This window comes from Dermacentor albipictus, chromosome 4, assembly GCF_038994185.2.
Source record: "Dermacentor albipictus isolate Rhodes 1998 colony chromosome 4, USDA_Dalb.pri_finalv2, whole genome shotgun sequence".
Classification (NCBI taxonomy): domain Eukaryota; kingdom Metazoa; phylum Arthropoda; class Arachnida; order Ixodida; family Ixodidae; genus Dermacentor; species Dermacentor albipictus.
Window position 1 is genome coordinate 76,747,972 of NC_091824.1, and position 14,748 is coordinate 76,762,719.

The following is a 14,748-nucleotide window of genomic DNA, read 5'->3' on the forward strand; positions in this document are numbered from 1 at the left end:
TGTGGGCTACGGGTATTGTTGAATAGGCGTACAAATGTCCCTTTTCCAAAGTTCTGATACCAGACCATCTATAGACAAAAAGTGTGCTCGCGTTTCGTTCTAGTTTGAGCATATGCACCGTCTTGTACTATATTATCTGCGCCTTGAAAAAAATCCTTATACAAGCGATATTTTCATACAGGAAAGAGGCGAATATGCCCCGTGCCTCCCTCTTACCGTCATGGTGTTGCTTCCCATAAAGGAGCTGTAGCATGACGGCATGTGTGGCCGACGTGACAACGATGCTGCCGTCTTCCCTGCCAACCACCAGGCGTCCTTGCAGGGGCAGGTAGACGCTAGCCGTAAGTTTCACCTCGTTGTTTCCTTCAGGCAGATCCTGGAACAGACAAGTGGTGTAACGTGAGAAAAGAAACACATGACAAGGACATCTTCAGATCTGCCTGAAGTTTCTTTAACCATTTGAGCGTCATCGCCGTACACGTGCGGTGGCGGAAACAAGTCTTAATAAGTCCAAAGACGTTCATGCACGGCAGCGACTGGACACTTGACAGACTGCATCATTGCAGAATGAAGAGCAGCCGGGCTTCTTTCTAGAGACGCTGTTACTTCCAATGAGTTCTAAACAATTTTTATAATGCTGCAGAGAACAGAAAAATGGGCTAGTTGGTACTTGTTCATGGCTAACAACGACATCACATTGAAAACGAGGAAAGAGGTCGGCACAACACAAGCTCTTACTATTGATTGGAAAATTTATTGATGAAACGAGTTAACACGGCTCTTCAGCACTTCCAGCTGCACATGCAGCTGCAGGGCAGTGAACGACCATGTCAAGAAATCGTGGTTAGATCAGTTAGTACAAAAAAAGTAAGAGACAAACTAAAGCAGGTACAAGAGACTCAAAAGCGGTGTGCTGCTTGGCTAGCACCGATTTGCGCAGTCTAAAAAGGAAACTTCAATTTCTTGGTTGTCTATCGAAGACCGACTAACGCAACCAACCGTTTTCAGTGTGCTGTTGTTATTAGTCAGGCACTTCACAGTGATGCTGCTTCTCCGCTTTCCCAATAATTTATTTTTTGCTTTGTGCGGTCGTTGCTGCCGCCATAGTGACCTAGGAATATCGCCATTTTTTGTTTTGTTTTCGGTCACGTGCTCACGCCTGTGCTTGCACACATTAGATTCGGTATTCTCACGCTGGCCTTTCAAGTTGTGGGCATCGCGAGAACTGATTTCACGTTTCTTCTCTCAAAGTGTTACTGCAAGATCCTTACCTGCATGGCTATCCCGTAAGATCAAACGTGGGCGCATGCAAAGCTGGCAATACTGTTGCATACGCGGTGATTCTTGCGATACATACGACAACCGGTTGCACCTCGTCTAGCGATCAAACAATTGATCGCTGGATTTTTTAAGTCGCTCCGTTTTTCTTACGTGTGCGTAACCACCGAGTTTGCTTGTAGGCGCTTGAACACCATGCCTCGCTTTCACAATGGCTGTGCATGCTGGAACCGTACTCTTCAGTGGCACATTTCATTTTCTATTCTTTTCGCCCTTGACAATTGGTGCGGTTGTGGTTCAAAGACTGCTCCAGCGATGGTCTCGCTGGCAAGTGCCACTCAGTTTGAGGCATGACAAACATTTAATAGTGAAATAGAACCCTATAAAACATGAGCTGAGTTGCTCCAAAACTATTTCAGACATGGAAATTGGTTGTCTGAGCTTGGCTGTTTTTGTAAAAAAATATTATTCTTGGTTGTTCACTACTGAAGGATAAACAATGTTTATTCATTGTCGCTATAACCGACACCGAGTTGGACACCCCATTTCCGATTTCGTTATAGCACTATAACAACACATTGAAATAAAGCGTGGCCAACTATCTTTTATGTTTACGTCATTATATCCGATAATTCGTTATATTCAGGTTCTTTATATCGTGATTCAACTATATTCTCAGGCACGTATGCGACTAGACAGTCAAAGAAGCTCACTGAACAGCTTGCAGTTGCGGAACGAGTCACACCGGCACTACGACAGCCATTGCAAACGTGTGTACTTATGCAAGACAGAAAAGGAAACGCGCAATGCAAAGCGTCAAACCATTTTGTCCAAAATGCCAGGGGCTGGAGGCTTCATTTCATCCCAAGCATCTTGCAAAGACAGGCTCAGGAAAGGTCCTTTTTCTAGAAAAAAAGAAAGGCGTGAGAAGAGATTCAAGTTCTGACCTGTTTGCAGTACGCGGAAATTCTTCTTGGCAAGTACCCACAGGATAACCCCTTACTCTTTACAGTGTTGTGCCAGCGTGCACAATTGTTCACAAATGTGCTCACAATTATTCAGCGTGCACAATTGTTAAATGCAGTCCGAAGTTAACCCTGCTATGCCCAAAGATTAGCATATGCCTTCCTATGGTTGATGCCTCAGCATGCTGGTTTTAGAATGGTAAGCTTAATGTAAATTCAGCTAACACATTAGTTCTGTACAAATTCATCTTCGGTGGTCAGAAATAAAGAAAAACAACTTGTATTAATTTTTGTTTCAATTTTACTTGACCTAAACAAGATAACATTACAAGATTAGAAGGAACATTGTAATATGCGACTCTCACGTTGGTAGCGCACTAGTTGCAACTGCCAGCTGAAGCTCCGTCAATGCACTGCATTAATGTGCAGAAAGGTGCAAGCGTCAGCAACCTCAGACAATCTGCTGCAAACCCAGGCGATCGTACACTTGCTAGTGGGGAAAATGCATGGTTTCTACATAAGTGGTAATTTTAACAGTTAATCGCACTGTACACACTGCGATAACGCCTTGTCATACAACCTGCAGTGAAAATATGGACATTTATAGCATGATGCGTACGCCTTCAAGCGCTGTCGAATAGACCTGTTCAGCTAAACTTGTTATTGGGGCCCAGTAGTGCCTTTTACCAAAGCTGTAGAATGTGTCTAGTGTTAAGGAGCATTAAAATTTTAAAAAAGACATTCAACGTGGCTTGCACTAACGAACTTATCCAGTAGTCAAAAGCAAACGAATGGGCAATAAAATTCGCCTGTTTTTTGTTGTTCCTACCGCCTAGAAGCTGTTTTGCTGTGCTCAGGCAGAACAATGCCCGTCCACTTGTTCATAGCTCCATTTTTGATTTGTTAAACCGTTATCAAAACGGTGCAAACTCGGACGGAGAATATAAAAAATAATAAACGAATACTTTGTCCGCCGTCCGCCGTTGCGTTATCTTTTACAATGGATTACCGACTGTCCTGGTCTCGCACATTGATAAACCAATTATGCCGGCGCAGCAGTCTATCATCATATTTATCGCATTGCAGGCCTTTCAGTTAGCACTTGCATGAACAGCTAGTAAGTTGACGTTTAAAATAATTTCTGTTGCTTTGCGAGGAGCTACGAATTGATGTCATGTTCAATTAAGACTTCACATACAGTATTTGTTTTGAACTATGTCCTGCGTTGCGGTTATCAGGCAAAAGCGCCCTGCAAAATGGTTGTCTTCTCATGCAAGTAATAAAGCTCGCGATAATTAGATAAAGCACTTTTGGACACAGTCGTAGATTTCGGACGTCTGAGCATAAGCGCATTAACAACTAAAGGGCTGTTCGCGTGACTTTTCTTATGCAAAATTGTTGCCTCATTGGCCAATTCACATTGCCACTATTCACAACAGCAATTCACGCGACACTGAAACAACTGCCTCAGCAGCGACCAAATGTATGTGGCAATTACAGAGGACAAGTTTTGTTAATGCAGACTGATTTTCGAAGTCCCTATGCCTATGCTATCAATATTAGTTAATATGTCAATATGCCTTTGTAATTTACGATATAATCAAATCACATCAAGGCCATTAGCGAGTCCGTAACTTATTTACCTCCACATGGAAGCACTGATCTGAATTTGTGGCACTTCTTCTTTTTTATTATTGCACAGTGTGTGCCGTTCTCTTCTGTAAACACAGTGACTATTTCATCCGTGTTTGAATATGTCGTCAGTTTTGTAAGTGAACATGCTCTCGTGTACTCGTGCTATATTGTTCTCAGCATCGTCATCCTTTTAGGTGATATTTGCCGCCCATTTTGTCTCTCAACATAATCTGATGTATTTTCTCTACTTAGCATTCAGTATTATGTTTCCGTACGGCACCTATGTCTGTTTCGCCACTAATTGTTGTAATATGTAAGCGGTGTTTGCTGTATCCGTAGTATTGTATTGCTCTGTTTTACTTTATATCTCATTCAGGCATTTTTGTCCTGAATAAGTGACCCTGGCATTCATACTGGCAGTACTTCTTAAAATAAATAAATAAATAATGCTTAGAAGTTGATTTTAGTGTGACACAGGTACACAATTTTTTGTAGAGCGTTCTTTGTAGCAACAACACTATACTCTGACCAAGATAAATTACTGGTGAATAAGATGCCAGCATATTTAAATTAAGTAACTAATGGGGCAATCTGCTGGTTTCAGATTGCCCCATTCGTTACTTCTACGACGGAAGAGGGAATACCTCTATACATTAGTATAATAAAAGTGTTCGGTTACAACTTTAGAGTGAAGCGAACGCGTTTCGGCGCGGTTGGTGCGTTTGACGTACTTTTGTCTGGTGTGAACTAGAGGCGCAACAACCACGGATGGAAGACAAGAAAGAAAAGGGCATTCTTTTTTTGTCTATTGCTAAATTACCGTGATACAGGTATATCAGACAAAATAACATCGTCCTTTCGGGGTACCGTCTGGTTTCTAATCTTTCCAAATTTGCACTTTGGAAAAGAGATGACGGGGATATGGCCCGCTGGTAACCGCTCAATATAAACCTTACAGCCTTCTTTCTGTATTGATCTAAGTTTAACTACGTTCACTTGTGCGTGTGGGTTCCAGAGAGCCGGAACATATTCCGGCATTGGTTTTATACACATGTTAGTTTTTATAAAACCTACGTTTGATACGCAAGGAGTTTAATTTCGTGGGTTGCTTTAACTAGCGCCTTTCTTAACTATCCAAGTTTTCTAAAAGCTTTCTATTTTAGATATATGCTACGTGCTCGTTTCATCTTACATCAGATGCATGGATACTGAGTTACTGCTTTATTAGCCATGACGCGCGGACGTTATATAAACTTAGCTTTTATTGTGATAGTAAGTATATGGACACTCGAGGTGAATTTCCGCCGCCGCCGCCGCCGTCGCCGTCGCCGTGATGTCCCATATAAAGTCCTAGTGTGCTAAAATCACAGCCGTGCACCATGTGCTCCAGGTGGCTTGATGCGGCGTCGCCCTTTCTTGCCCGCAAGGGAGGAAGGGGGGGGAGGGTATGCGCCCTCTTCTAACATGCGCAAACGGGGGAGCGGGGGAGGGCAGGGGCAGGTTAGTCACGCAGCTCGTCAACTCCAGCTGCGGCGGCCTCGCGCATGCTGTCTTGGAGGCAATGTGCGCTGAATTCGAAGGCTAGCAGACCTGAGATAGCTGATGGCTTCGTGTACGCTGTGCTCTCGCGCCTAGTTCGCGTTGAAGCGAGAGGTGGTATGAAGGGGAATCCGCTCGCCGCTGCTGCCACGCTCAATCAGGCTAGCGCTTTGGCAGGGAATGTCCGCGGTCATCCAGTGAGATGTGCTCTTGTACGTATGTGCGCGCATGGTAACGCTATGGTTAATTTAATTAGTAAGCAAATGCGCGCAGCATTTTGTGCACCTGATAAAACGACAAACGTTATACTTATTGTAGCTGTCTAAAATTTGATATTGCAATGAACGCTTCGCCTGTCGGGAGAAAGTGACTTTTCGTGTCCGTGACGCTGGCATGGTGTTAATAATTAATTCAACAAACCACGCAATCTTGAATACTTTGAACTGTGTGGACCAGAGTGATTTACTAGGGCTGCAGATTATGCAGGCATATTCGAGCTTAGAGCAAACCAGGGTTTCTTGCAGTGTTAACTTGAGCGAGGTAGGCGCAGTGTTAAAGTTACAGCGCAAGTATCCAAGCATGTGGTCAGTCTTGCTAGTAATATGTTCTATCTGAGTATGGGCGGGCCACAATCTGGTTATAGTACAGGCCAAAGTGCTTGTACGAGGTAACAAAATAGGAACGCCTTTAATAGAAGAGGTATGAGTTGTGGAATTTTTCAAACGGCGAGATACTCACATAAGTTGACATTTGCCCATTTAATAATAATTTCATGCACCCCTTCTTACACAACTTAGACACACGGTAGATGTCATACTGAAGTGTGTGAAAAGCAGGGCTTGGTATTTTGGGGTAGTGATCGCAGGCATTTCCAAATAGGTTATTTGAAGATGAAGTGATGCAGTTGGAAAAGTAGTTAACGTTTATTAGAGAGGGAAGTGGACCTAAGACTGAGCGCTGTGCCACACCCGTTGTTACTGAGGATAGTTCCGAAGAAAAGCAATTACTGGTTACACAGTGGGCACGTTCAAACAGAAAGTTCATACTCCAACATATTATATCCGACCCGACATTCAGTTCATCTAATTTATAAGTTAGTGAATCATGAGTAACGGTGCCAAACGCTTTCTCGAAATGGAGAATTGACAATCAGTGTATCATCCATTAACGGCACATGCAAAAGGGGTGTTATTGAAGGTTAAACGCTCTGTTTCACAGGATAAATGCATTCGAAGGCCATGCTGACAGGGATCGAGGGCAGTGGATGGTAAGCAAGTACTCACGAAGGACGGCACTCGGATCTTGGCGAATGCGCTCTACATCGGAAATGGCTACGTCCACAACGTTCCATATAACGACCCGTCCATTCGAGTCTCCTCTCAAGAGCACTTTGTGAAAGCCACCCCGTGTGCCCAAGAAGTACCCCATTGCAGGGGGGCACACGAGTCTCTGTAATGGCAGAGGTCAGCACAAGGAGCAGTATTAGTTTATGTTAAGACTACGTATGCAATGAACAGATACAGTTGAATGGTTCTGCCATGAGTGCTTCTACAACAAAAAGACATGTATACCTAAAGTACCCGTAAGCCCTTGCTGAATTCTCATTTTTCAGATGTATTTGAATGCCACATAAGCGAATATCACTAGAGGAAATACTCTTGTGCAACAAATGAATTTAGGCATCCCAGATGGTTAATTTCTGGTTTTACAACAAAAGCGCACAGTGATACCTGCATTGCCTTCTACATCCGCCACTCAGTTGCATCCGTCGAATCACAAGAAGGATATGAAATATGTTGTGAAGCGCGATGCCATAAGGCTATCAGCAATGAAACATTTCATCGAATGAAATGTACAAAAGAAAATCAGGACTTCTTTCACTACGTGTCTCATAAATTTATGGTATAAAGGTTTCCTATTCTTTGAATATAACTTCGACCTTTACAATAAAGTACCCTCTCTAACCAAGAAATTTCAGGGCCCCAAGTGCACTTCAGTAAAAAGGCACTTGGCTGCATTTCTCAAGTACCGCAAGCGAAAACGCAAAGAGGGCTATTATTTTGTTCTGTCTGCAGTCATATGAAGCAAGCAAGGCATAAAAGGAGCAGCAGATGAAAGCATATTTGTTGCAAGGCCTGCTATTTTTACATCAGATACAGATAGAATACTTACGACATGGTCAATCAGCACCAGAGTTTCAATGTTCCTCTCAATGTAACGGGACTCTCATCCGCGTTTAGAATAACGGCTGGCAAATTTTTTGAGACCAACGGCTTTTATGTCATAGCGTCCTAGGCACTATGTACTGCCGTGCGTAACGCATAAGCACATTTGCTCATCCAGGCAGAATATTACTGCAACGTGTGCACTGAATGTTAATGCAAAAGTTTAATTAAGATCATTAATGGGCCATCTCTTCAACCCATTAATGGGCCATCTCTTCAACCTTTACTAAGAATGTATTGTACTGCCATTCTCTGAATACACTGGCGCTCTCTAATATCCATTGTAATTTTATTAGTTTCATGGAATCATGGCCTGTAGACAATTAACGAAAGATCAGGAAATTGGGCCACCAAGTGTGTGCTAAGTTGGAACCATCATACATCCATTAAACACAGTAAAGTTTTGTTGCAACAAAATGATATTATTTGAAGTACCAGATATTCAAATCTTTTCCTGGCCGCTAAACCAATATTTGCATTTTCGCCTCGAACATTAAAGGTAGAGTGGCGCCAGATACTTTTTAGTACAGAGCACGATCGAAGCAGGAAATACCCAGAAGAATGTTCAGTGCATCCTGTACAATAATCCTATGGCTTTCTTCGGGTCAGCCAAAAGTGGGAAGAGCTAAAGATATCTGCCACTCCACTACTTGACGACGGCTCCTCTAGTCAGAGATCCAAACACATTGATAATGTGCAAATGAGATAGGTGCTGACAGTCATAAGTATAATTCGGCCACTGTCATGCTGTCACTATAGAGCACATGTCTTTTCTTTCAACACAGTAGACTTTTTATAACGAAACCGCATCTGACAGGAAAGTACCTTCATTATATTCAACATTTATTAGATTAGAATATTTGTTATAGGCTGATATCAGAAACGAATATGCTAGATTTACTTCGTTGATCTAATAATATGATGCTATTTTAATATTCGTTACAACGACCTTCGACTGTTATTACGGTTTACCAGCTTTTGCACTGTCAGAAGACACTTCCAACATTACCACGACTCATTTATGGCTTCTCTGCTCTTGATGAAATGCCATTTTAACAAAATCCCTTTCCGAGTGCCGAGGACCTCGTTTTAACGATGGTTTACTACTATAGTGCGACTTTGAAAAGAACTTGCCTTATCATTGGGAACAGCGAGTACACAGATGAGAAATGCGCTGTCTTCGGAGTTGGGCCTGCTTCGAAACTCTCTGTTGTCGACTATGGAACTGAGGCAGGACAAGAAATAAGGAAGTACAGCGGGAATTAGTCCGCAGGTGCTAAACACTGACCCTGTCATAGCCTCGTGAGCCGATACGCTCACAGCAGATTGGTAAAACTTGGCCTACGTGCTGGCAGTCGCTGATCAATGGTATGACTAACATGAAAGTGACATTTAAAAGGAGCAACTAATCAGGTTAGGCTAATAAAATATTTTTGAAAACGCAATGTTTCTTCATTTCGCTGTAAAAGACTGGTTATTGAAATAGAAGACGAAGATCAAAGTTCCTTTCTTTTGTTTCGGTGCCGGAACCCTAGCGCCAATAAGTCACTGAGATGTCATGAATTTAAAATTATTTTCTTTTATTTGAGCCATTTTGGCTAAGTAAAGGTTCTTGAAACTTCGGAAGTCTTTGGGCATCTTACACCACAAGGTAGTCCATACTTATCGATAAAAGATTATTTGGGTATGAGCAGGTGCTTTCAAAATTCATGTCAACATGCAACCTGCTGCTAGAACTTCAGTCTGTATATCTTATATGCTATAATTAACATGCGATGTAATATTAATAAACTGATTTGATTTGATTAAGGTCTCATTGTTCCTCTTCGTTCGTTCATGTTCTTAGAAGAAGCTGGTTTACCAAGCTTCTTCTAAGAGTAATTTTTTCGTATAGTTGAAGGGTTATTAATTAACATATCTCAAATAATCTTTCTCTTTAAGCCAGCAAGCAACCAAGCATCATGGTTGTGTACTTGATAGACACTTTGCTCTGAATGACTTGGTCAATAACATCGGTACAAGTCAACGCGTTCAGTTTAATGACATTGTTTCAGTTGCTCTACAAACATTTCATACACTTGAACTTGAGAACAATGCTTGGGACTTGAATGACTATGTGCACTTTGTTTTGTAAGTTAAAATTAACTTAAAATGTTAATGTTCGCTTTGATTTGTAGATATTGTTCTAGGATATTATAAGAACTTTAGCTCTTTAGCTTTTAACTGTTTTTGTCGTTGTTTCTTATGCTACGTCTTACAATGTCCTGTTTTCCTGTTTTTAATGCACCTGTTCGGTTTTATACTTCTCACAGACATATGCTTAGTCATAACATTAATTTTCTTTTTCTTTAACTGTGGATCCTTGATACAACTCACAGATGAGTTCTTAGGCCCTGGCTCTATAACATTTTGAACAAGTTACGAATAAAAATTTATTGATTAGAATGCTTTATCTTCCTGTCTATATCAGCAGCTGATAGCTTGATTTTTAAAAATTTATGCCAGCTGAGGTAGTGCGGTTCTCAGTTCTTGAGCCTCTGAGTCTTTTAAACAGCATTCAAACCACGAAAACTTCTTTTAAGCTGTCTTCTATGTACAAAATAGTCATCGTTCAAATAAGCATACAAAATCCTAAACATGCCATTTTATTCAAATTAAAAAGCTTATCCGCAAGAGTGCCGACAGTTGATTCTATGGTTCAAGGTTGTTTGAACAGAGGTATGGCATAAATTAGCAAATAAGGCCAGTAAACGCATTAAATACACACGCACATCTCGAAATGGGCTAAACCAGAGCATTGGACTCTGCAGTCCAATACCAGTATCTGTTACCAAACTTTAGAGAATGACATTCGAAGTACAGAGTACTGGCACTTTATGTACTGAAAAGAAAAGCAAACATGCCTATGCACACATATATGCTCTATAATGCACGCAAATACTATTCAAGATTTACGTTAGCAATTCAATTTCTGCAGCACCATGCTCTAGCAAGACGTAAAACACTACATTCACACGGCGTAAAAGACATTTTAATTTAGTGAAAGGGCCAGAAATTTTACTGTGTGTAAACTAAAAAAAAACTGTTTATGCGAAAGCTATCCGGTGAAGGACCTCCCCATTGTAAAAAAAAATATGGCAGTGGAATATTAGTGACAGCCCACGTAGAATGCAAGGGCAAGAACTGACCGCGTTGTTAATCGATATTATACATTAAATAAAGAAAGCGTACAAGAATAAATTGATATAAATTTTAACAGCTTTCACAGAAATAAAGTCTGACTAACAGCGTTAGCTAGACTCACTCCCTCCCACAGCTCCTTGATGAATCACTTGTCTTTGTCGTCTACTTGCTAAAGAAAAAGTCGTCTGCAGTGTAGCAAACTTTTCTGCTGCCTCTTCAAGCCGTATTGTTTGCCGTCTATGCCAGACATAAAACAGGGCTTAAGATGGCGGCTGTCCAGTGAGCACAGTAAGGTTCTCAGCAAGCTATCTCTGCCAATATTCATAACACACCCAGAGTCATGTTCTATACTTCGTTTATCGATAGATAAATGGAATCCCTGCAGGTGTCAGTAAGTGTGACTCACTTGGCCGGCAGCTGGTAAAGGTAACCTCGACCCTTGTCGCTCCACACGCATACACGGTCAGCAGAGATGAAGTCTCCTCCCATCCACCCCTCACCCGCCCGGTTGTCCAACGAGCAAAGCAGCACAAAGTCGTAGGCGTCATATATCTGACCAAAGAGAATCAAGAACACGGTAAAATATGACGTTAGGGCTCCTAAAGAAAGCCTAAATCTAACACGCAGCAGAGTTTTTAACAAGAAAAATTAAAATTAAGCGCTGGGGTATTACATGCCGAAACAAAGATCTGATTATGAGGCACGCCGTAGTGGGGGCTGCGGATTAGTTTTGACCGCCCGGAGATCCTTACTGTGCGCCCAATGAACGACACACGGGCGTTTTTGCATTTCGCATATCGAAGTGCGGCTGCCACGGCTAGGGTTTGATGCCACGGGAACAAGAAAAATGTAGCATGCTTTCGATTCTGGCAGTCAGAAAAAGATGAAACCGATGTGCTTTACCAACCTCGAATTGAAATTTATTTACGCTTTCTTCATGTCTTATTGCTTAAACTCTCAAGCAATACTTTATTGCTGTCTATGCGTCGCACAACACAACGTCCTCCATATGGTCTAATGAGCGTTTGTTATTTTCACATTCATCCATCGATACTGTAACATTCGCAAACGGGATGGGGGCACGCACCTAGGCTAGCCACTATGATAATTAGATTAGCGAGCAAGGTTCTTGAGCATACCTGGCTGGATAGTTCAGGCTGTTCTCACAAATTATTTTGGAGAAAGTGTGGGTTATAAATGAGCAAATAAGGTAATAATCCATTTTGAGCTGTCGTTTCTGCTTGAAAATTTCGCTAGGACAGCTCGAAAATAGGCGGCGGGTTATAATAGGTGTTCGAACTATTCACTCTTCCTTAGCACCGTCAAAACAGGTGCTGCAGTCAAAGGACTGGCCTCCAGGCCTCTTGATAATTTCCGTGCGCAGCAAAGAGGATAGGAAGCATCACGAATAACTTCCACTGCCTTGGCGCATACAATAGCACTGAGCAACTTCGAACCCTTACATGCCAGCAATTGAAACTATACTATACGAAAGAAACTATACCCTTACATGCCAGCAATCGGCCGTCACCACAAGTATTGTGCGGTGGTTGTATGCACAGCACGCCAGGCACAGGGCGTTCAGGCACCTGAGAGTCTTGGACTCGTTCTCGTACAGTGGGATGGAAGACTGCAGTGACCAAATGAAATTAACTCGCAAAGTTACTCAGAACACTCAACGTCCATTTACAACTAAGTCAGGCTAAGTCAGGCTAAGTCAGGCAGCACAGCTAGGGTGCTGCTGTGCATACAACCACCGCACAAGTATTGTGCGGTGGTTGTATGCACAGCACGCCAGGCACAGGGCGTTCAGGCACCTTAGAGTCTTGGACTCGTTCTCGTACAGTGGGATGGAAGACTGCAGTGACCAAATGAAATTAACTCGCAAAATTACTCAGAACACTCAACGTCCATTTACAACTAAGTCGAAACCAACATCACATTTGTTATCTGCATGAACTGTTATAAGCATAAATGCTGAATTCAGCGAAAAATTGTCCTTATCGCTCGAAAGGCGAAGCATTCACAGCGATATCGAAATTTGGTATTACACTTGGACTCTTTGGATGGCGTTTCAACAATACACGGGTATGATATGTTAGCATGACACAGCACGTAAGGGTAACTGCTGTTGGGCAGAAGAAACAGCACCCCTGTGGCTACACAGCGTCTCATAACGTCGGCGTGACGAGGCGATCCACCAAAGATGCGGTGGGCGTTGCACCTCGATGATGCACAAAGTGAGACCAACGGAGAACTGTCGGGACTAGTGTGCGCCCAGCGAAATATTCGATAACGTTAGCCTGACGTTTGCTGTCTGTTCAGCTCAGATACGCATGCACGCAGCAGCTCAGTGTGCTAGGGTGCACATAGTGTGCTTATGTAGTATGCGCGTTCGACATCACGAGCAGTACGTGGTCGCGTATCAGGTTCTCATTTTTTACAGCGTGAGGTCAATCTTTGAGGTGACTCAATGCTGTTGACATCAGTAACTCACACATAAGTAGTGATTATTTTGTTCGCATACCTGAAGTATCCCTGAGAGCACAGATGTGGGAGTCCACATTCGTGGATAGAAAAGACCTCACAGAAAATTCTTTTTTCGAAACGGTCTTTTTCGCTGCTTTATACTGTTAATGATGCAAAGATACAAGACATGTACCTTTCTTGTAAAACTATATTTTAGACAGGCTGCTGGAATCGAATTTTGTGCTTTATTGACAAGCTTGGAGTTAGGGATATTACAGTAGGTCATCTGAAATTGGAATACTGTTAGACCCTAAGTAACAACCTACAATGTAAAATAATCTTAAATATAACAAATGATAATTTTTTTGTAAGTTGATGCCTGTAAAACCTGTATTTCTAGCCTCGATACAATGGCGTGTTTACTCCCGATTCTAATGTAAGAAAATTTCCCACCTGCCGTGAAGGAAGGCTAGGGCAGTTTACACAAGTTCTCCGGGCAATGCATGAGCAATATAGAATCAGAAACATGCAATGTTTTTAAGCCGTTCCGGTAAATATGCAAGTCGTTGCAAATTAAATTTTGTTATTTATATCTGGCTTTATGTGAGAGGCATTTCAACTTGAATTTGGTCACAGTGGTCCAATGATCACACTTTCTTGTGCAGTGTTTCGAGCCCATTTTTGTCAGTAACTCATTAACACAAGTAGCCAAAGCCATTTTCTTAAGGAACAAAAACTTTACTTGGGCGGTGCACATGTCGGCTGTTACTTTTCTGATAGCATGTAGCAGCTTGCAAATGCAAATTTACACCTTTCTGATGGCTTTAGTGCCGACTGGCCTCACTACACTGATCCTCACATTAAGCTGTGCACTATTTGTACCGCACATTCTGCACAAGGTTTAGGATACAGAGCGTTAAAATGTTGACTCGTATGCTACAAAAAAAAAAAAAAGCTGAGCGCAGCCATTTTCCTTTAGGCTCCCAGAACAAATTAGATATCTTTATGGAGTTTTTAAGGACGGATTTCTTATTTGAGAAAGTTTTGTTTTTTCGCGGCCCTTTATTTCTAAAAAAACAAACATGCCACGTCACAAACCTTGTAATCATCAGGCGTCAGAGTCCAGACCTTGGCCATGCCAGAAGCGTTGATGGCAACGACGACATCATCTGCACAAAGCATGGCAAAGAATAAAAAATCAGGGAGATATACGCTACTTCCAAGAGCTACGTACCACAGACGACTGAAGAAAGCCACTACTATTGCTCAAAGAGGCGGTAAAGCACCTTTGCTTAAAACGTTAGCAACATGCTGTAATGAGATGGAATGGGGTTCGCACGAAATGCGAAGTATTGACTGCATCAGCAATATATTAGACAACTACATTAAGCAAGCTTGGTAGTTGTATAGACCGTATAAATTACAGTAAGCATTCACTTACTGATTAGGTTGTC

The 14,748-nt window shown here is 42.1% G+C and overlaps 2 protein-coding genes across 3 annotated transcripts in view; one reads left to right on the forward strand and one right to left on the reverse strand.

Annotated features, from left to right (window-relative positions):
- Positions 1-14,748, reverse strand: part of LOC135895893 (WD repeat-containing protein 7-like) — a 109,228-nt gene that overhangs the window by 76,511 nt on the left and 17,969 nt on the right. For both annotated transcript variants that reach the window (XM_070537155.1, XM_065424121.2), the window contains exons 6-12: positions 14,393-14,463; positions 12,336-12,455; positions 11,232-11,377; positions 8,777-8,867; positions 6,701-6,866; positions 2,101-2,183; positions 217-376 (exon numbers count right to left, since the gene is read on the reverse strand). In XM_070537155.1, coding sequence (XP_070393256.1) covers positions 217-376; positions 2,101-2,183; positions 6,701-6,866; positions 8,777-8,867; positions 11,232-11,377; positions 12,336-12,455; positions 14,393-14,463 — 837 coding nt within the window. The remainder of the gene's footprint in view (positions 1-216; positions 377-2,100; positions 2,184-6,700; positions 6,867-8,776; positions 8,868-11,231; positions 11,378-12,335; positions 12,456-14,392; positions 14,464-14,748) is intronic.
- Positions 1-14,748, forward strand: part of LOC135895895 (bifunctional purine biosynthesis protein ATIC) — a 181,005-nt gene that overhangs the window by 53,543 nt on the left and 112,714 nt on the right. The gene's annotated exons all lie outside the window — the stretch shown is intronic.